The sequence below is a fragment of the Rhinoraja longicauda genome, chromosome 4 (assembly GCF_053455715.1).
Source record: "Rhinoraja longicauda isolate Sanriku21f chromosome 4, sRhiLon1.1, whole genome shotgun sequence".
Lineage (NCBI taxonomy): Eukaryota > Metazoa > Chordata > Chondrichthyes > Rajiformes > Arhynchobatidae > Rhinoraja > Rhinoraja longicauda.
The window spans coordinates 41,646,594-41,668,603 of NC_135956.1; the positions used below are offsets into that span (position 1 = coordinate 41,646,594).

The 22,010-nt window shown below is 39.7% G+C and overlaps 1 protein-coding gene across 6 annotated transcripts in view; it reads right to left on the reverse strand.

Annotated features, from left to right (window-relative positions):
* khdrbs3 (KH domain containing, RNA binding, signal transduction associated 3) overlaps nt 1-22,010 on the reverse strand; it is a 126,424-nt gene that overhangs the window by 20,614 nt on the left and 83,800 nt on the right. For all 6 annotated transcript variants that reach the window (XR_013547170.1, XR_013547169.1, XM_078397571.1 and 3 more), the window contains 2 exons: nt 20,634-20,716; nt 2,223-2,281 (listed from right to left, as the gene is read on the reverse strand). Coding sequence is in view for 4 of the 6 variants with exons in the window: in XM_078397571.1 (XP_078253697.1) it covers nt 2,223-2,281; nt 20,634-20,716 (142 nt within the window). In the remaining 2 variants the exon portion in view is untranslated. The remainder of the gene's footprint in view (nt 1-2,222; nt 2,282-20,633; nt 20,717-22,010) is intronic.

Genomic DNA, 22,010 nt, shown 5'->3' on the forward strand with positions numbered 1-22,010 from the left:
TAGTGTCCACAATGGAGATTGGCTTCACTAGAATGGCTGCACATAAGTAGAGGACTCAGAAGTGTGGCTGTTAATTTCCATTGACACAGCCCCAAACCCCTTCAAATTGCTATATTTCATGCTTTTCTCTTGCTCTCTTGGAACCACTTACATGTCTCCCGAACTCGCCTTTGATTTATCTCTTTGCCTATTAGATATTAGAATGTGTTTAAGAGACTGATCCATTTAAAGCTACAAATTGCAGGCATTCAAAATGTGAAGTTTTGATATTGCTGTGAGAAAATAGCCATTCTCTGTCAAGTGGGGCACAAGGCATTCATACATTAGCATTTTTTTAGAAAAGTAAAAAGAGGATGAAAAATTTGAATACAAAAGCAGGGCTGTGGAAATAACCATGACTACTTTCCAAGGGCCCAAAGACTCCTACTATTTATCCTGTCTATGGCCCTCATTATTTTTGTATGACTGTCAGGTTCCCCTCAGTCTCCACCTCTCCAAGGAAAACAATTCTAGTCTCTCCAGAATCTCCTTAGAAATGAAATGTCTATTCCAGGCTACATCCTGGTAAACCTCCTTTGTATCTTTACCAATGCAATCACATCCATTATCGGTGTGGTGACTTTGCAGTTGCACACACAACTGCGAAGTTTTATAAAACTGTACTTGTCCTTCACACTCTTACGATTTTATTGCCCAGCTAATGAAGTCAAGAATCCCATATGCTGTCTTTGCTACTTTATCTACCTGTGCTGCCTCTTTTAGGGATCGGTAGACTTGTGCACCAAGATCCCTTCGTTCTTCAATATTCCCAAGGGTTCTGCCATTTGCTATTTATGTCTTACCCTTATTAGAACAGCCAAAACAGAACAAGAATGAAGACAAGTAGAAAATACCAATTTGGATAGACAGAAAAAGAAAGCAAGTTAGATAAAGTTGGAGAATTCATCAAATCCAGAAAGCATCTGAGCAACATGGAAACAATCTCTTTGGCCCAACTCATCGATGCCGATCAGGTTGCCTAACTGAATAGTGGGTAAAAACATCCTTGAAATCAGCCTTCCTCTAATTCTGAACCTTAACTTCCTTGCCTTGCTCCATAATAATCATAATTCACAAAGCTATGCCCAATACTTCTAAAATGCTCTCACACTGACACTCATAGAAACAGAAAATAGGTGCAGGAGTAGGCCATTCGGCCCTTCAAGCCAGCACCGCCATTCAATATGATCATAGCTGATTATCCAAAATCAGTACCCCGTTCCTGCTATTTCCCATATCCCAAGATTCCATTAGCCCTAAGAGCTAAATCTAACTCTCTCTTGAAAACATCAGGGTGGTGGTGCCTAGATCGTACCTTTCCTATCCGCATCCCTGTCCGTGTGCCTTTCAGATGTCAAAAATATTGAGTCTGGAAAGCTGCCACCTACCCATATGGAAGATGAGGCATTGCTCCTGAAGCTTGAGTAGTAACAGTGCAGGAAACCATAGAAAGATGGGTCAGTGAGAAGAGAATGGGTAATAAAGCGGTAGGTAGCCATAACCTCTGAGTCACTCTTGTGCGTTGAACATTCAGCCTTTTACTAACAACGTTTCTCTCTTTCCTAGTTTTGACATAGGATCTCGAACCTTAAATGTTAAGCATTTGTCTTCCTGCAGACAATGCCTGATCTGTGTTTCCAGCATTTCCTCTTTTTATTTCAGATTTCTGCAGTTTCTTTGATTTTCAATTCTAATCAATGACCAGTTTCCAAGGCAGTTAACTGGTTTCAATTTCTCCTTTGCTAGGAACAACCAATTTTAGGATGGTATACTTTGTAAATTCGCAAATGCATAGCTTTGCACAAAGTGCTTGAGTGACCCAATGGGTCAAGCAGCATCTGTGAATAACATGGATAGGTGTTGTTTTTGGTCGGGACCCTTCCTCGGACTTTGTATATAAAAAGGGAATGGGTGGGATGAGGGGTTACAGGGAAAATTAGTCAGCGAATGGGACTGGAGCTGACATACACTCAATGGGCCAAATTAGCTGCCATCTACATCATAGGAAAATATGAAATATAAACCAGCTAGATCCAATGAACAGTTCCTGTTGTAAACTTCCATGTGATATCCTTCTAATGTTTTATTTAAATATTTCTCACTTCATCCAGCAGGAATCTAAATATTAACAGCCCACTATAAAACACATGCAAAATAATTTTGCATACAATATGATTACTTACCATATGATTCATATGATTCCTGACCAGTTCCATGACCATAATCATAATAATCCGATGCGCTGTAAACAGAGAAAGTTACAAAAAAGTTTGACTAAATTACTTAATCGGTTTAAATGCAAACTCAAGAAACAACATGGTAATTAGAGACTCAGCATCAATTATTTCAAATCAATCCTCAAGTGATAAACATATTTGGTAATCAAACAAATTGTCACCTCCCCCCACCACCACCTTCTTAGCAGTTCAGTGTTGTTTTGTTCAAAACAATTGCAGTGAAACACTCTAAAAATAGATTATACTTCTGGAGATTATGGGCAGGCATCAAGCATCAATTCCAGGTCTATTTTCGGGCACCCTTGGTTTCAGAGACTTGCCATATTATGTTTTGCCAGAGCAACGGTCACGGTCTTGGGGACCGAAATACCGGCCCGTAAAGTCGGCTGCAGAAGTCAGGTATGAGAATGGATCTGCCGGCTCTAGCGTTCCAGAGCCCCGGCCACAAGAGGCAAATTCAACTGCCTGATCGGCTGCAGACACAACAATTACGCACAAGAAATGCAGATTGTATCTTTACCCCCTGCCCCCCCCCCTTTGCTCAGCCACCTGTAGCCTGAAGAACCAGGGCTTCAGGTATACCCTCCACGCAGAACTTCACCTCCACACATCCTCTCCCTAGCACAGCTGATCCCAAAAGGCTGCTCCGCTACATCTTGCCTTCTTGTTACTGGCTGCTCAATGAGTCAATTTAGATCACAAAACCAATCTACCAGCTGCATTTTGAGATCTCCCGCTGCTGCTCTGAAATGGTACTGAAATACATTGACTCAACTTATACAACAGCTGCCTTTTGGAATCTCCCACTGCCACTCCGATACTGAAATGTACACCATTTTGTTTTTTACACCTGTGTTCCTTGGAAATAGTTACCACAAAGCCATCCACAAGCGACCCATCTACCGATCAGATCAGATCCAAGCACTTATTGCTGAACATCCCAACCCACCCACACTCCTCCCCAACTCCAAGCAATGCTTCACCCCCTCGATAACTGGCAACTGCACTCCCAAGGCCTTGATCTCACTGTCCCTTATCCCAGATCCTAAGTGGGCCACCAAATGCAGATCATTTTCCCAACTACCTCAACCTCCTGCCCTTTCCTTTGAGCACCAATATGCACAGATTAAATAAAAATCAAGAGGTCAGCACTGAATAACAGATGATATGATGTTGTGAAGTTAGGGATATTCAATGACCTAAAGGAGATCACTGGCAGAGCCCTTTATTTATTCTGCTATCTAATTTCCCGGTACCCTATAAGCAGACTGTATTAGTAAAATTTGATCACTCCTCCTGCAGTTGCATGAGTTGCTAACAAGTTTAGATTGTCCTCAGCAGCCTTCAAAACCACCAACCGTTGGTAATGTAGAATTCTTCACTGCTACAATCTTGAGATAGCAAGTGACGGCATTTAAACATTTTGATAGGTATCAATCAAGTTGAGATATCATTATTGAAACTTAGTTGGAATTTACTATCAGCATATTGATGTTTAAAATTACAGATTCAATTTAGAACATTTTAAATCAAAGTTGATATTTTTGAATTTCCACACAAAAGTTACAATGCCCCATTGAAATGGATATAAAAAATGGATCGCATACTCACTGTTTATCAACCGTTAAGATGATTGATTACAGGTTAGTTTCCCTTTATCTTTTTTGTCTCTTGTACCCATTAAGACTAAATTGCATTCCAAGAATCTTCGCTATGAACAAATAATACTCTATTCTACTCACTGCCAGTTGTACAGAGCAATGCATATTTATTCTTACAACCTCCATTCTTGTATCATGCTCAAAAGAATTACAAAAAAAAACATTATATTTGCCAAAATGTGCGTAAATGCCAGGAAGTAATGGTGCAGTAATCTGATAATCTATTATCTGACTATTTGGAAATCCTGATGGTCTGGCCATCTGGCTCACCAGGTAATGTCTGCCATGTCATTATCTTTCTTGTCCATGGCATTCATTAAGACAGACTTGCATTCTAAGAATCTTCACCATGAATAAATACACTATTCTATTCACTGCCAGTTGGAGAGGACAATAAATATTTACGGTTACAAACTCCATTCTTCTTGTATCATGCTCAAAAGATTTACTAAAAAAAAACCATCATATCTGCCAAAAAGTATTTTATATGCCTGGAAGTAATGGTGCATTAATCTGATAATCTATTATTTGACCGTTTGGAAATCCTGATGGTCTGGCCATCTGGCTCACCAAGTAATGTCTGCCAAGCTCCCTTTCAACCTATTGCGAGCCTCAATCCCGTGTTTCTTTCAGACTCATTGGGGCACTTCCCACAATCTCCCTTTAAACATGCTGGCTATGCTGGTAAATTTACTATAATATTGCTTCGATCCACACATACACCCCTTTGGACCTGAAAAGACACTCTTTTTCTGGCTACTCTCTCGTTCCTAATATTTATAGAATGTCTTGGGATTCTCCTTAATCTTACTTGCCAAAGGTACTTTGTGGTCCCCTTTTGCCCTCCTAATGTCTTTCATAAATTCTTTCCGACATACTCTCCATTCCTCAGTAGACTTCCTCAATCTAGTTGCCTATTCCTGTGGCGTGCTTCTTTTTTTGCTGGTCAAACCTTTAATTTCCTTTGTTATCTAAGGTTTCCTAATGTTGCCATGTTTGCTTTCACCCTTACCAGAATATGCAGATCATGAACTCTTACTTTTAAAAGATTTCCTCTTATCATTTTACTCCAAGCATCTGTTCCCATTCTAATTTTGCCAGGTTCTCTCCCACACTAATGAAGTCAGCCCTTTTCCAATTCATGACCATAACCTGAGGATCAATATTATCCCTTTCCATAACTACCTTGAAACTTACAGTTTTATGGCCCCCCGCTGACACTTTAACTGTCTGCACAGTTTTGTTTTCTAAGTTCGAGTACTGCCCAGTCCCTAATACAACCCTCTACACATTATCTTAAAACCCCCCTTTGATGCATTTAACAAATTTCCCCCATCTAAACCCCTGGCACGAAGGCAATCCAAGAAGGGTCTCGGCCTGAAACGTCACCCATTCCTTCTCTCCAGAGATGCTGCCTGTCAAGCTGGGTTACTCCAGCTTTTTGTCTATCAATATTGGGAAAGTTGTAGTTAAAACCCTCCACTACTATAATCTTATTGCTTTTGCAACTTTCTATGATTATATTCCTGTTCATCTAAATCTTAATGATTATTGGGACGCTTATAGCATATCCTCAGGAAAGTGATTGCCCCTCTCTTATTCTTGGCCTCATGGGATGAACCCTCCAGGCTTTCCTCTCCAAGTACTGCCGTTATGTTCACCTAATTAATTGAGCAACTCGTCTTCCTCTTACACTTCTTCTGAAACGTCCAAAACTTTTATACATAGCAACATTAAGCTGCCAGTCTTGCACTTCCCTCAACCACATTTTCGTGGGTGCGAAAACATTATAATTCCAAATTGAGTTCGGTGTATCAACTGATGTACTTGTGAGGTACCTTGCATTAAACTAGATGCAGTTGAACCTACCACCCCTCCCCATGTTTCCTAACCTGCCTGAGCATTGAACTTGCTCGATTTATCTTCCACAATTTTCTGTGCACCTGCTCCACTGCTTTTGCAGTGCTATACATGCTGCGTTAACACAAAAAAAACAATTAAAAACGTGTTAAATCGAATGGGAATAACTTTCAATCGTATTGAAAATCTGTTGGTCCAGCAAAGTTCCGTGTGTCCTGGAATTTCAGAGTTTTACTGACACAGCAACCTTAATTCCCAAAGCAAATGCTCTCAGATTATATCAAAACAAGGAGCTGCAGGTGCTGGTTTATAAAAGAAAGACACAACGTGCTGAAGTCATACAGCAAGTGAGGCAGCATCTCTAGGAAACATGGATAGGTAATGCTTTGGGCCAGGACCCTTTGGGAAGAGTTGATGAGTTACTCTAACACTTTAAGTCTTTCTTTGATCTAAGATTATATTAGAGTAAAAAAGCCAACACTGCGTTTCACTGCAGGTTTGTTGTGCCTTCTGGAATTCCTCTCTGGAAGGATCACGTAAGGCAAACTTTGATTAATTGAAATCACTGCAGAATCCTGGGTTCTTGTGTTTGTTCTGTTTCTACTTGGGATAAGTAGGTTTGATTCTCAAAGGATAAGGACTTAGGTCAGAAAAATTACATTGAAAAATGGGTGTGTGCCTTCCCCAATATCCCGAGGTTGTCTACAATATTAGATGGGCAACCCATTTAATTTGTTTATTCTTCTTTCATGTCTGCATTAACAGTTAAATATCAATCTGTGGAAGGAAACATAGCCATCTTTCACTAAACTGCTGGATGCAACTGCAAGGTTGCTCTGGTAGAGCTTTTTATATCATGGGTAGGGCTTATGCCTTGCCCTGCAGATTTTTCAAGTGATTTTCCGATGGCTCAATTGAAGGGGCTATTCAAAACAAAATCTATTTATTTTTGCAATAAGTGGGGATCTGCAGGTTCTCTCAGTTGGCTGTAAAATCCTGGCCAATGTCAGGTTATGAACTACATGGGTCAGGTGCCCAACTTGGTAAAATCGGAAGCCACATGGAGCATTCTGTATCAATATCATTCAGAACAGCTAGATTATATTTAAAGAAAATTGCAAGTTCAGTTGGAAATCAACTGAACCTGTCAACTTTATTTTAAGGAAAGTAAAACAGGCGAGAGATGCCAATTTGCTCCTGGACTGCATGTTATCCATTTAGAACTTATAATAATGTCGCTTTTATTTTAAGTCACCTTTACAAAAAATATATTGGCATTGTGGTGAAATAGCTATGGTGCTGCACTATTTCAGCAACTCAGATATGATTCTGACCTTTGGTGCTATCTGGGCAGATTTTGCATTTCCCTCTATGACTATGACAAAGATGTGCTACTGGAATGGCTGGCTATAGTAATTTACTCGGTGTAAAGTTGAAGTAAAGACAATCAGGGTGGAGTAGATGGGCATGTGCAAAGAAGAGCATGTAACCAAGGCACAGTAACAGGAATATTAGGAGGGGGTATTGAGGCTGATGGGATTACTCCCATGGGAGCTGGCACAGGCTCAATTAGTCAAATGTAGTTCATGGTATATTCTATCACTATCCAGATGACTGAGACTAAATTGATTGGATAGTATTTGACCAAATTAGATTGCTAATTTCTACGTGGATAAGACTTATGTGGGCGATTTTTTCATGCTGTTCAGAAGAGGAAAGTCTAAAATTTGTACTGAAGCAATCGGGTTAGGCATATCTTTGAAGCTGTGCAGACAAAATGTTGTCAGGCATAGAATAGTTGCTGCAGCTTGTGCTCAACTATTTCTAGATTTCACATGGAGAGAAATGAACCGGCTGAAGCTTGGCTTCAGTGATAGTGGGATCCTCAGGGGCAAGTTTCACCAGCCCTCAACAACGATTATAAAACATATGCTTTCCCATCAACCTTCACCAACTATTCCATTACTATCAAACTGCACATTAACCTCTGAAAGGCAACTATAATGACCCCATCATTCCTTTCCAATCATCGGAACATGCTCAACATGCTTTTTTCCCTCATACCATCCTATACGTCATTGATATGAACCTTCTATCACTCCTCCTTATCCCATGTTCAATCTCACTACCCCAACACACCAACCACCATTCATAAATGGCTTTCTCAAGGTGATTTCCTTTCTAAATTACTTCAGATTGTCAATCATGTCACAAGCAAGTAGGAAACCTGTTTGAAGAGCCTGACTGTTAAATTATTCCAGGTTTGTCAGAGCACACAGCAGAAACCCTTCATAAAGCATGCATAGAGTTATATTTGGGCTTGATATGAACACAGCAGTGTGGATAATTTTAGAACTTTGACTGGTAACAGCCATCATTCTGTACAGCATCTAATAATTTAGTGGAAGTGTATCATCAAACCTAAAGGCTTGGTGCAGCTGAGCCCACGCCAGCTTCTGTCAATCTTGTCAGTAATGTTTTTCAGTGTTTCATTTATGTCAGATTCCATTAAAAAAAGAAACAAAGGGAAAACTTCCTTCTTTCTCACCACCAACTGCCAAAGTGATAGATAATTGGACTTTTTTAAATAAATACCAGTGGGAGACAAAAATAAAGTTTTTCTGAATTTTTATTGTCACTGGATGTAACTGAATCCTTTTCAAACCTCTCCACCCCCATATATTTAACTAATCAGAAATTGTAGGAAAGCAATTTGAAGTTTAATTTTAGAACCAATGTTTCAGTTGCATAATTAAAAGTGTGCAAATTAATATATTGATTTGCAGTTTAGAATCCAAAAAAACTCTGGCATCAACACGCTTTCCCATAAATTATAGACATTTGAAATGTAGAAGGAGGGCTTTTAGCGCAGAGTCCTTACAGGCAGAAAAAGAGCTAGTCTGAGTAAACCATTAAGCAAGAGGCGACACACTGGCAAATGAGAAACGACTGGTCAAGGGAAGAAAGATGTTAGTGTTATCTCAGCTACTTGAAAAAATCAAATGCAAATTGGGTGGCCATTTTACAGAGATAAAGCCAATTTTGAGCTTCCAGCAGACTGTAACTTCTTCAACCCACTCTGACATTGGCCCTTAGTATTCCAACAAAGCTGAATGCAAGCATGAGAAACAACATTTCATCTTCTGACTATGTATGTTACAGGCATCAACAATTTAACTTAACCAGCTCATCTGAGAACTAGCCAGCTTTGATGAAAAATCATCACTAGTAACTCGAAAAGAATGAAGGAGGCTGCAGAAAGTGGGGGTCATTGCTCAGTCCATCATGTGATTGACCTCCCCACCAAGGGATCTCAGGAAGCCCTGCCTCAAGGTGGCAACTAATATCAAAAATCCACACCAACCTGGCCATGCTCACATTTTGCTGATACCATTGGGAAGGTGCTACATGCGCCTGAGAACCATTATCTCCAGGTTCAAGCACAGCTTCTTCCCATTAACTACGTGGCCCTTGAACCATTGAACCACCCTAACCACAACCCCACCTCCCGAACAATTATGTATGTTCTATAAGGTTACACCACATACTTCACCTTGCACTATTATGGTCTGGTTATCTTATATAACTGATAATTTATTGTATGAATGTGTTGTTGCATTAGTGTGCTGATAAATCTGTGACTAATAAGAATTTTGTTGTCCCAGTTCCAATGCAGATGACAATTAAACACTCTCAACTCTTGAACCTGTAATATTAACTCAATTTTTCTCTCACTACTTTGTATACAGTCCCCCTTGAAATAAAGGCCAACATTCAATTTCATTCATTTAGTAATTTAAGAATAATAGAGTTGCTTCTTGTAGCTGCATGTTATTTTCTGGATTTTGTATATCATTATCATCCTCACCAGCAATATTTAAATTAAAATACAGGTCAACCAAAGACAATAAATAGCTAAGCCAGGGTGTTTAACTCAACCATTCACATACTGCTGCAAACTAAGTTCCCCTGCAACAAAAAATGTCTACAGACTCACAACATCTGGAAAGTCCATCCCACTGGTTTCCAAACGAGATCTGCCCCAGCAGATAGATGCTTTAAGTTTTGTTTAGTTTAGTTTAGAGATACAGTGCAGAAACAGGCCCTTCGGCTCACTGGATCCACGTCGACCGCACTCTATCACTATTCTACACACACTAGGGACAATTTACAATTTTACCAAGCCAATTTACCTACAAACCTGTACGTCTTTGGAGTGTGGGAGGAAACCGGAGATACTTGACAAGGGCCATGCAGGTCACGGGATACAGGATGCCTATAGTTCAAGTCATGCACAATTCAATTTTTTTTTGGAATTAATCTATCTGTTTGCTATAAAAGTAAAATCCAATATGCTTATTACACTTAACATGCCACCACTTCTCTTATTCTTTTAACAGATTTTAAAAAAAGCTCTAACAGAATATTAAATGGAAGTGAACGGCTAAGGGAAATAATTCTGAACTGTTATATGTTGCTGGTCAATTCATAATGTTAGATAATGTTACATAATGTTAGGTACATCCATAACCCAGCATTGTCTCAAACATACTGTGGAGATAGCAGCTGGTAAGAGGCAAGAGAATGACTTGCATATCAACTTCCCAATTCACCATCTGAATATGCCATCCACAAGATGCAATGCAGGTGCTTTAAGACTTCTTTTACAGTCCCTCCGAAACTCATGGCTTTCACCAGACCTGAACAGCAGCAGCTGGTAGCACCATAACACACCATCAGTTCCTTCAATTACACCTATCTTAGCAAGGAAATATATTGACATTCCTTTCTTGCCAGCGATAAACTGCTGAAAAACAACCTGTCCGCATCAAGGTCAGAATCATTCTCATGGAAATAGGCCATTAGGCTCACGAGGTTTATGCCGACCAGTGGGTGCCCATTCATATTAATCCTATCTTCCAGCATTTGGCTCATAGCCTTCTCCATATTAATCCTATCTTCCAGCATTTGGCTCATAGCCTTCTCCACCAAGGCAATTTAGGTGCTTGTTTAAGACATTTTTAAATGCTCTCAGCAACACTGCTATCTATTCCCTGTGAATCTTTGGTCACATCTGTCAGTATACTTTTTATTCAAGTCATCATTTCAGTTCTTAAAAGTCACACGTTTTCATACTTGGTTAAAATGTCTCATTGGGCTGTTGATAAATCTTCATTACATTTGACTGAAGCTGTTGTACAATATTGTTTACACAATCTCCCTCAGTCATTTCATCTACAATCCTTAAAAGGTTGTTTAATAGAATAACAATCTAACTTGCTCAAATTATTCAATGAAACCATTAAAATAAGCAGCTTTTCCCAGTTGTACTCCCATGTATTTCTATTTGAGAGTCAAATATACAAATGAACCAAAAATGTTTTAAACCTTTTATTAATTTTACTTCACGTGATGAAAAAGATCGGAAAATACAAGTCAACTGCACGAATCTTCATTTACCGCCAAGAATTATCATCTACTTTCATTTGTAAATGAGCCATCAAATCTAATTCACAAAGTAGTCTTCCAATTTCAATAAAATAATAAATTGGGTGTGGGTTTGAACTAGCGTCTGCCCTCTAGTTATCTATTGCTTGTTTGTGGAATAGTTTGAATGGAATTGAAAAGCTATTAGGAATGCAACATTATTTTAAAGTTTTTGAGAAGAATTAATTGAATTACACTGTAAAATTGCTGGCCATGCACCAGTGAAAATAAGAGCTCAGATATCTCACTATTTTCTGTCACCATATTTAAAATACAAATTAAACCTCCCGTCCTTAGTCTGCTAAATCTTTACAGCATCTGTTAATTGCATGAATAGGTGATTATAAATAGAAACATAGAAACATAGGTGCAGGAAGGGGCCATTCGAGCCAGCACCACCATTCATTGTGATCATGGCTGATCGTCCCCAATCAATAACCCGTGCCTGCCTTCTCCCCATATCCCTTCTCAGAATTCAGCACAATGCTATTAAGCAGATGGCACTGGTAAATTCAATTTATGTTGTATATATCCCAAGTGCATTGTATTTTCATACAATATGTACAATCCTCAATTCCACCTTTGCCCTGCAGAACATTTAGGAAAGTTCCATGCTAGTTACTTCTTAGTGATATTATCAACAACATTATCAGCACATAAAAAGATGAAAACAAAGCAATAATCTATAACATTTTGTTAATGTATTCAGGTAACATTATTCAAAATTGAAATTGTGACTTGAACTTCTTTAATGCATCATGCATTCATAAATGAATACGTTTAATTGCCAATAGAACTTTGCCCCTGACTTAAATGGATCTTTTGTTATCCCAGCATGCAAATCCTAAATTTATACACAAATGTCTGCTTTTTTTCTGAACGCTGCAATTCATTCACACAGCACTGAAGATGATACTGAATGGGATCTCATAGTCTATTAACAGCAATTTGGAACAGAAATGCCAGCATTTATTTGCTTAAATAGCAATAAGTTCCACGCTTCGGCATGAGCTGTCAAATGAGGTGGTCCAAGAATTACTGACAATAAAGGTCATATTTGTCAGTTTGCTCCACCTGACACATGATCTGAGACTGCAATTTTAATGGAGATTGCAGGGGTTAAACAATCAGAATCCAAAAGAGGGTGATATATATATCTTTTATTATTTTAATTATCAATAAGCACCATTAGGTTTACCATAACAATTAAAATTGCATTTCAATTATTTATTATAATTTTAATAAATTTTAATTAGTCTCTAAATGGCAAAGACATTGACAATCTATTGAAAACACTTACGACTTTTATAGCCAAGAAAGCTTAGAGCAGTGTTTTGCTATATGTCAAATGCTGCGAGAAATTTTGTGTGGGGGCTCCTTTATTTTGTTTCTTGTAGTTGTGTTAGCTTTCAGACCTTGCTGTTGGACTTTGGGATGCAGAGAGTCATTGAGATTGGCTCTTTGCATCAGGCCCAGTTTAAGTGCCCGCATGGAGTTTTGGGGACATGAATTCTAGTCAGGAGAACAGGTCCGTGAAACCTAGCATTAAGAAATCAAAATGATAGAATATCACACCTTGTACTCAACAAGACACAAAGTGCTAGAGTAACTCAGCAGTTCAGGCAGCGTTTCTGGAGAAAATGGATAGGTGATGTTTTAGAATAAGGGACCCAACCCAAAACATCACCTATCCATGTTCTCCAGAGATGCTGCCTGACCCACTGAGATATTCCAACACTTTGTGTCTTTTTTAATAACCCATCATCTGAAGTTTCTTGTTTTTACATTTTACACGTTTACTTAAGAGTTACATACTAAACTTTGATTAGTGACGGAAATTCCTATCAACATTTATTATCGCAACGGACAGATTTAATTAAACAACTTCAAAAATGCTTTCTGATCCCAATATGAAAAGCTTTACAATTCAAATTATCAGCCACAAAAACAAAGTGCATGCCTTGAAGTACCTCTGAATTAACCACTCAACTTTCAGGAGCAGGCTTTTAAAAGAGGCCAATTTGAAGTAGGTTTGTTACCAACAATTAAAACAAAAGGGTGCAGCCCAAAAAATAATCATTTTGGCTCAATATTTTAACGTTCATTTTACAAATAGCATTTGATGTGAGGTGGAGAAGACAGATATTCAAAAACACAGTTGCTTCGAGAAAGAATTGCCCATGAGTCATGACTTTATCTTATTTCAAAAGATATAAATATTCAGCATCAACAATATTGTTTTTTAAAAAATAACTGGGTTTCTGTTGGTTGGATAAATAAACACCAGTCATTATTAGTTCTCCCAACTTCATTCCCTGTATACAGGCAATCCCCGGTTTGCTAAAGGTTGCCTTCCTGAGAACCGTCCCCAAGTCCATTTTGCTGTTAGTCAGAAATCCCCATATTGTATCACTTCCTACAAATCCATAACTTCGTTGAATTATCACCCAAATGCCCATAATTAAACTAAAGGAACATGTATTGTATCGAGTCATTCAAGAATACCATGAAATATTATTCGTACTAGCTTGAAAAATGCTTTAAAAATGCGTGGGAGGACTTGCCTAAAATCGGGTTTCCCAAGTCATTGATCTGCAATCCAGGAAGCCCCTGTATCGTTAATTCTCTGAGCCTCAACACTTTTCCCGACATCGTAGCTGCTTCTTCACTTCCAGCTATTTGGATTAAGTAATAGCATTTTACATCATTGAACAATCTTGATGTAATTAACCAATTCCATTCAATTTCTGAGCAGCAGAAATTCACAGCTACAAAAATACAAACTATGATTAAAGAAAACAAGAATGAAATTGCTAAATTCTTGGAAATTAACAAGTGATTTCTCTAAGGTATTGTACCTTTGTTGGTTTGCCAGAACCAGACAGGTCGGTTCTATATGGAGTCATAGAGTGATACAGTGTGGAAACAGGCTCTTTGGCCCAACTTGCCCACACTGGCCAAAATGTCCCAGGTACACGAGTCCCACCTGCCTGCACTTGGTCCATATCCCTCCAAACCAGTCCTATCCATGTACATGTCTAACTGTTTCCTAAACGTTGGGATAGTCCCAGCCTCAACTACCTCCTCTGGCAGCTTGTTCCATACATCCACCCACCCTTTGTGTGAAAATGTTATCCCTCAGATTCTTATTAAATGTTTTCCCCATCACCTTGAACCTATGTCCTCTGGTCCTCAATTCCCCTACTATGGGCAAGAGAATGTGCATCTACCTGATCTAGTCCTCTCATGATTTAATACACCTCTATATGATCACCTCTCATCTTCCTGCGCTCCAAGGAATAGAGACCCAGCCTACTCAACCTCTCCCGAGAGCTCACACCCTCTAGTCCTGGCAACATTCTCATAAATCTTTTCTGAACCCTTTCAAGCTTGACAATATCTTTCCTATAACATGGTGGCTAGAGCTGAACACAATATTCTAAATACGGTCTCGCCAACATCTTTTCCAACTGCAACATGACCTCCCAACTTCTAAATGCAATACTCTGACTGATGAAGGCCAATGTGCCAAAAGCCTTTTTGACCACCTTATCTCCTGCGCCTCGACCTTCAAGGAACCAGGCACCTGCACTCCTAGATCCCTCTACTCTACAACACTCCCCAGAGGCTTACCATTCACTGTGTAGGTCCTGCCCTTGATAGACATCTCAAAATACAACACCTCACAATTCTCTGTATTAAATTCCATCAACATTCGTCAGCCCACCTGGCCAATTGATCCAGATCATGCTGCAATCTTTCACAACCATCTTCACTACCTGCAAAACCACCCACTATTGTATCATCAGCAAACTTGCTAATCTTGCCCTGTATGTTCTCATCCAAATCATTGATGTAGATGACAAACAGTAACAGGCCCAGCACTGAACTCTGAGGCATACCACTAGTCACAGGCCTCCAGTCCGAGAAGCAATCTTCCACCATCATCCTCTGCTTCCTTCCATGGAGCCAATTTGCTATCCATTCAGCTATCTCTCCTTGGATCCCATGCGATCTAACCTTCCAGAGCAGCCAAGCATGCGGAACCTTGTCAAATACCGTACTGATATCCATGTATACATAGCTACTGCTCTGCCCTCATCGACCTTTTTGGTCACGTCTTCAAAAAAATCAATCAGATTTGCGAGACATGATCTCCCATGTACAAAACCATGCTGACTATCCCTAATCAGTCCTTGTCCGTCCAAGTGCTCCTCAACTTACGATGGGGTTACCTTCCGAGAAACCAATCGGAAACCGAAAATATCATAAGTCAAAATGCATTTAATACACCTGATCACGTGGCTGGAAGCGAGCTGCGGCTCTCTACGGGTCGCTGCCATTTGCTCCATCGCAAAGTCGAGATATCGTAAGTCGAAGCATCGTTAGTCGGGGAGCATCCCTCAGAATACTCTCTAGTAATTGTCCAACTACAGATTCCAACTATAGTTCCCAGCATTTTTCCTGCAGCCCTTCTTGAAAAGGGCACCACATTTGCCACCACATCTTTCGGCACCTCATGTATTTAAGGACGACTCCTAAATTTTAACCAGGGCTCCTGCAATTTCCTCTCTAGTTTCCCACAATGTGGTTCACAATGAGTCATATAAACTGAAAATGGTACATTCCTTTCTTTTGTCATTTCCTTGCCTTAACATCATTATTAAATATCTGTGATTTCCTTGATTTTACTGGGCCATATTTGTTTCCAAACATTCTCCTGTACATCGTCATTTTGTTTTAACTTTTATCCTTGCACTTTTTATATTTGTTCAACCTTTCAGTATTTGACAAACCTGTTTAGAATGTCGAACAGTACAATGCAGGAACAGGCACTTCGGCCCACAATGTGCCAAACATGATGCCAAGACTTACTCTTATCTGTCTGCGTATTATCCATATCCCTCCATTCCCTGCATATCCTTATGCCTGCCCAAAAGTCTCTTAAATGCCACAATTGTACCTGCCTCCACCACCACCCCTGGCAGCACGTTCTGAGCGCACACCACCCTGTGTAAAATCCTACCAGTTTCTTCCTTGTCCTGTAAAGCCCTAGATTTTTGGAGTCCAAACCCTCATACACATGGGGATATACTTGCTCTGAATTCCTACTAACTCTCTCTTGCTTCAACCCCATTTCTCTGACAGTAAATTTCCATCAGGTTGATATGTGTATTAGATTTTGAGGAACAAGATTATTATTCAGGTTTTTACACCAATACACTGTTCTTAACAAAAATCTACCCATCATGTGAAACCTTATAAATAACAGATATAAATTAGATAACTTCAAGACCGAAAGTCAAAAACTTTTTTCACGACAGTCAAATTTTCATCGTTTTACCACCATTTTGGACACCAAAAATGTGACATAAAAACTCTGCTACATTAAGTCATGAATATTTAATTCATAAATAAACTTTAAATGACCCCTCATGCATATACGTTTTGATAATGACCTAGGGAAATATCTTCATCAATACCAGGAGAAAAATCCAGAACATGTCTGGTATTCCGCCTAGTAAAGATCCGGTAACGGTCGTTGTGCTTGGTGTCCATTGTCACAACAACCGTTATCGGGGCCCGCTGACGCACTCCAGCACTCTGTGAAACATCACCTACCCACACTCTCCAGAGATGCTGCCCGACCCGCCGAACCACTCCAGCACTCTGCGAAACGCCACCCATCTATGCTCTCCAGAGACGTTGCCCGACCTGCTGAGCCACACCAGCACTCCGCGAAACGCCACCCATCCATGCTCTCCAGAGATGCTGCCCGACCCGCCGAGCCACCCCTGTACTCTATGAAACGCCACCCATCCACGACCCCTAGAGACGCTGCCCAGCCCGCCGAGCCACTCCAGCACTGTGACACATCACCTACCCACACTTTCCAGAGACGCTGCCCGGCCCGCCGAGCCACTCCAGCACCCCGCGAAACGTCACCTATCCATGTCCTCCAGAGATGCTGCCCGAGCTGCCGAGCTACTCCAGCACTCTGTGAAACATCACCTATCCATGTTCTCTATAGATGCTGCCTGACCCACTGAGTTACTCCAGCACTCTGTGAAACATCACATATTCATGTCATCCAGAGATGCTGCCTGACCCACTGGGTTACTCCAGCACTCTGTGAAACGTCACATATCCATGTTCTCTAGAAATGATGCCTGACCCACTGAGTTACTCCAGCACTGTGAAAAATCACCTATCCATGTTTATACATGGTCCGCCCATTTCAGGGCACCATAATGTTTGGAACAAATGGCTTCACAGGCGTTTGTAATTGCTCAGGTGTGTTTAATTGCCTCCTTAATGCAGGTATAAGAGAGCGCTCAGCACCTAGTCTTTCCTCCAGTCTTCCATCACCTTTGGAAACTTTTATTGCTGTTTATCAACATGAGGACCAAAGTTGTGCCAATGAAATTTGCCTTTACTTACAAATGAAGCCAAAGATACAATGTATTGTAACGTATGATTTTCTTACGTAATGTGCGTCGCGGTGTCCAATCAGATGGATGCAGTATTCAGGTGAATGAAGTGGAAACGGTGTTTGCAATTTTATTGTTCTATGTGGTATTCATAAATATAGAAAGGAATAACTTACTGTGCCAACCAGGTCACTGGTGGACACCACGCGACAATCGTTACGCAAAATGTATTTGTGTATTCTGATGCCATTTTCGGAAACTTGCCATCAATATGCTATCTTTTCTTATATTTTTTTGTTGATACTATGTTAGTCATGAACCCAATAAAAGGCTTGTCAACTTTTTCGAAGGAATTTGAAATTTGACCCCCTATGTCACATTATTGTGTGCCAGTATTGTAAAAATACATATACTCACTCTACTCATCTACCTACCTATCTCAGTCTGGTAAAATGTGTTTTTGCCATAATTTGTCATTTTTTACTTCTGTTTCATCTCTGCACCTTTCCATAACTTTGCCAAGAGTAACCGAATTAAGATTATGCAAACTAATACAGGTCAAATCCAAACTAGCTAATTACCATTTAATTACTACCAAAGTGAGAAATGGGATAACTGACATTGTTATTAATTTGTATTTACAATAAGTAACTCTACAAATCTGAGTTTGACTTTTACCAGGATGCATCTTCAAACCTCTTTACATGCCTGGTTCAAAAATGGACAAAAATTCCAGAATTGGAATTGAGGTGATTGGTTTTGATATAAAAGCAGCAATGTGTGCTCTGGTAAAAACAGAAGTCAAAGGGAATCCTCTCCTTTACCTAAAGTCAAACCTTGCAGAAAGGTGTAGTCATTGGAGGTCAATCATCCCAACCCCAAGATCACAATGCAAGAGATCCTCATTTCATGTGCTGGAACCATCCACCTTCAGTTGTTTCAGCAACTTGACATCAAGAGATAAGGAAATAGGGCAGGAAAATTATTGGCAAATTTGAAGACCTTGCAGAATGGTAGTGCAGGGTTGAGAGACTGAGCACTCTACTTCTTCGATTTTGTATATTCTTTTGTATATTCTTATATTGCAATCAATGACGATTACTCCATCTTAAGATCAGGAGTGGGCATGCTCAATGATGATGACCCTATATTCCACTCCTTTTATAATCTTTTAAAACATAAAATAAAATAGCCAATGTTTGCAAGCAGCAAGACCATAACATCATTCAGGCATAGTCAGTTAAATGGAAGTTAACAGGTGCCCACGCAAATGCCAAGGAATAATCATGTCCAACATTACAGAAGGCGGCACTGTGGCACAGTGGTAGAGTTGCTGCCTTACAGCGCTTGCAGTGCCAGAGACATGGGTTTGATCCCGACTACGGATGCTGTCTGTACGGAGTTTGTACATTCTCCCCGTTACCGTGTGGGTTTTTCCTGAGATCTTATTTCCTCCCACACTCCAAAAACATACAGGTAGCATAACACTAAGTAGGATAATGGTAGTGTGTGGGGATCGCTCGTCGGCACAGACCCGGTGGGCCGAAGGGCCTGTTTCCACACTGTATCTCTAAACTAAAGAATCTAACCAATGGGACCATAGAAACATAGAAAATAGGTGCAGGAGTAGGCCATTCAGCCCTTCGGGGCAGCACCACCATTCAATATGATCATGGCTGATCATCCAAAATCGGTACCCCGTCATGGCTTTTTCCCCTTATCATTTGATTGCCTTAGCCCTAAGAGCTAAATCTAACTGTCTCTTGAAAACATACAGTGAATTGGCCTCCACTGTGGTAGAGAATTCCACAGATTCACAACTCTCTGGGTAAAAACACATTAATTTCTCTAAGCCCAATCTGCCCAGAAACTCAACTTTTGTACGAACAGCATTGCTACCACAGCAATCAGAAGCTAGATCGTCTGTATTATCTTTCATCTCTCCAAAACCCAACTCAGGGAACAAGTTACAAATTTGGTGGAATAATTTCCACCTAGCTAAAAGTGCAACTTTTGGAAATTTGAATTAAAAATCACCCAGGATAAAAGATGGCCGACTGGCCAATACCTTATCCACCAGCATAAATGACCAGTCTCTGCATCACCAACACAGTATTGGTGTTGTATGCACACTCTTCCAATTGCACTGCCAAAGTCAATGCCAACATGAATGCCACCAGGAAGTTAGTCAAAGATAGTGAGTACCTACGAATATCACCTCAGAGTTGTCCCCACTCCCCCCCCCCCCCCCCCCCTCCCCCTATGCCACAAAATAATCTAACTTGTAAATGGTTTAACAGTTCTTCATCATCACTGGATCTTAGAATTCCCCTCCTGGGAATATCATCACCAGATACACTGCAGATTTTAAAGCAGATCATTTCCACCTATCAAGAACAATTCATGATGGGCATAAGTGCAATGGCTATGAATACATGATTTTTTTTTTAAATCTTAAAATTTTTCACTTCACACTGCAAATCAATTCCAATTTTTAACCTTTCATTCATCAGTTCCTCAAACTGACATCACGATGCAGCACCACACAAAAACAAAACCTGCATCTTTTATGATCCCATGGTATCCTACAACTCTTCGGAGCCAATTCAGTACTTCATGAAGCAATTATTACTGGAAATGTAATGGTGAATTTGCATAACACAACTTCCTACAAACATGCAGATATTGTTTTATTGACAGCAAGGTAAATATTGACCCAGACATCTTGATAAATTCCCCCAACTTTTCTTCAAAAGAATGCCATGGGATCTTTTGCATCCACTGAAAGGCAGATGGGGCTTCAAACTCAAGTACTGCATCACTATCATAAATGACACCTCATACAATTTGACTTAAACGTTTACTTCATAAAGAAACACGAAGAATCAATGAATGAGGTTAAGAAGAATCAAATTTACCTTTGGCCTTGACTGCTGTAGTTGTTATCATACGAGTCGTAACCTTGGTCTTCATATGTTGCTCCATAGCCATCACCATATGCCTAAAGTTTCAAGAAGGAACAGTGACTACAGGTATTCTCAAACACATAGTCAAATATAGAACTGGCTTTGTGTTGAAAGTTCAAACATCCCAGTGGAATTCAGACCAAAAAGGATTTTTTAAACAATGATAGTAACACAGGAAAATGTTGCCCAACTTTGCCTTTGTATCAAGATAGTTGGTCCCACGGACAATGGCAGTCCTTCAGTAAATATTCTTTGTAAATGAAGGACAAACATATCCTTTGTATCAGCACGCATGCACAGTGATCAGAGTACTAAGTCTCCGCCTCCTACCCAGCTCCAACGTCTGGAGAATTCCGATGCAAATTGTGGAGTTCCTATTGTCGCCCCAGCTCAGATCAGCTAACTGAACATAGGCAGAAAATTCAAACGTGTATATCCTGATTTACATATCTCAGTGATACCATAAGCCAAAAAATGCTGCCAGCAGCAAGATATCCGTAATTCCTACGGAAAAAAAGTAGAGACTTTTTTGCTGATCTCCATTGTTGTCCTCGATATTCAGAATGCAGCTAACATCGAAGGTACTTCCAGAGACACAACTCTTCATTGAGTTATTGTGGTATAATGTAAATAGGCAGGCTTTCTTTTGTCCATTCTTAATGGAAAAACTCTGTACTGCAGTTTGATCCAGCAAAATTTATTGCTGTCCAGTGGGCAGGACAGCACAAATTCTGCCCAGGAACAAATGAAGAAACGTGATAACTGGCAAGGCTATTACCTTAGCATTGCTAGTTGTCAAGGACTTCAATAATGAACTTAACAAATGGTCAACAACTATAAATTAGTTACTACTTAACTAATCAATTTAAATCACATCTAAACTTCAATTAAATTTATGCAGTACTCTCAATTTATCACAACAATGTTTACTGGCATCAGCAATCTCAAAATAGCTTCTTGTTCAATTAGAACTGTTCAGTTAGCTCATGTAATACAAACAGAACCGAAAGCAGTTAAACAAAGGTACATGGACCAATTAATTTTTGTGTTTGGATAAAGGGAAAGTTAGTGCTAACAAAAATGGAAAGCAGAAACACAATATTTTAAAAAAATCATCAGGCCTCATGTCCTCAAACTTTTCTACTTTCTAATGTAAAATTAATAGATATTCAAAATAGATCCTCATAATATTTGCATAAATATCTATATATGGGTCAGACTGGTCTTGGCTTTCAGAAGTTTCTAAGATTTTTGGTAATTGATATATTTACCATTTTGCTGTTCCCTTCCATATATCACTTCTATTAAACTGGCAGGATTTTCATCATG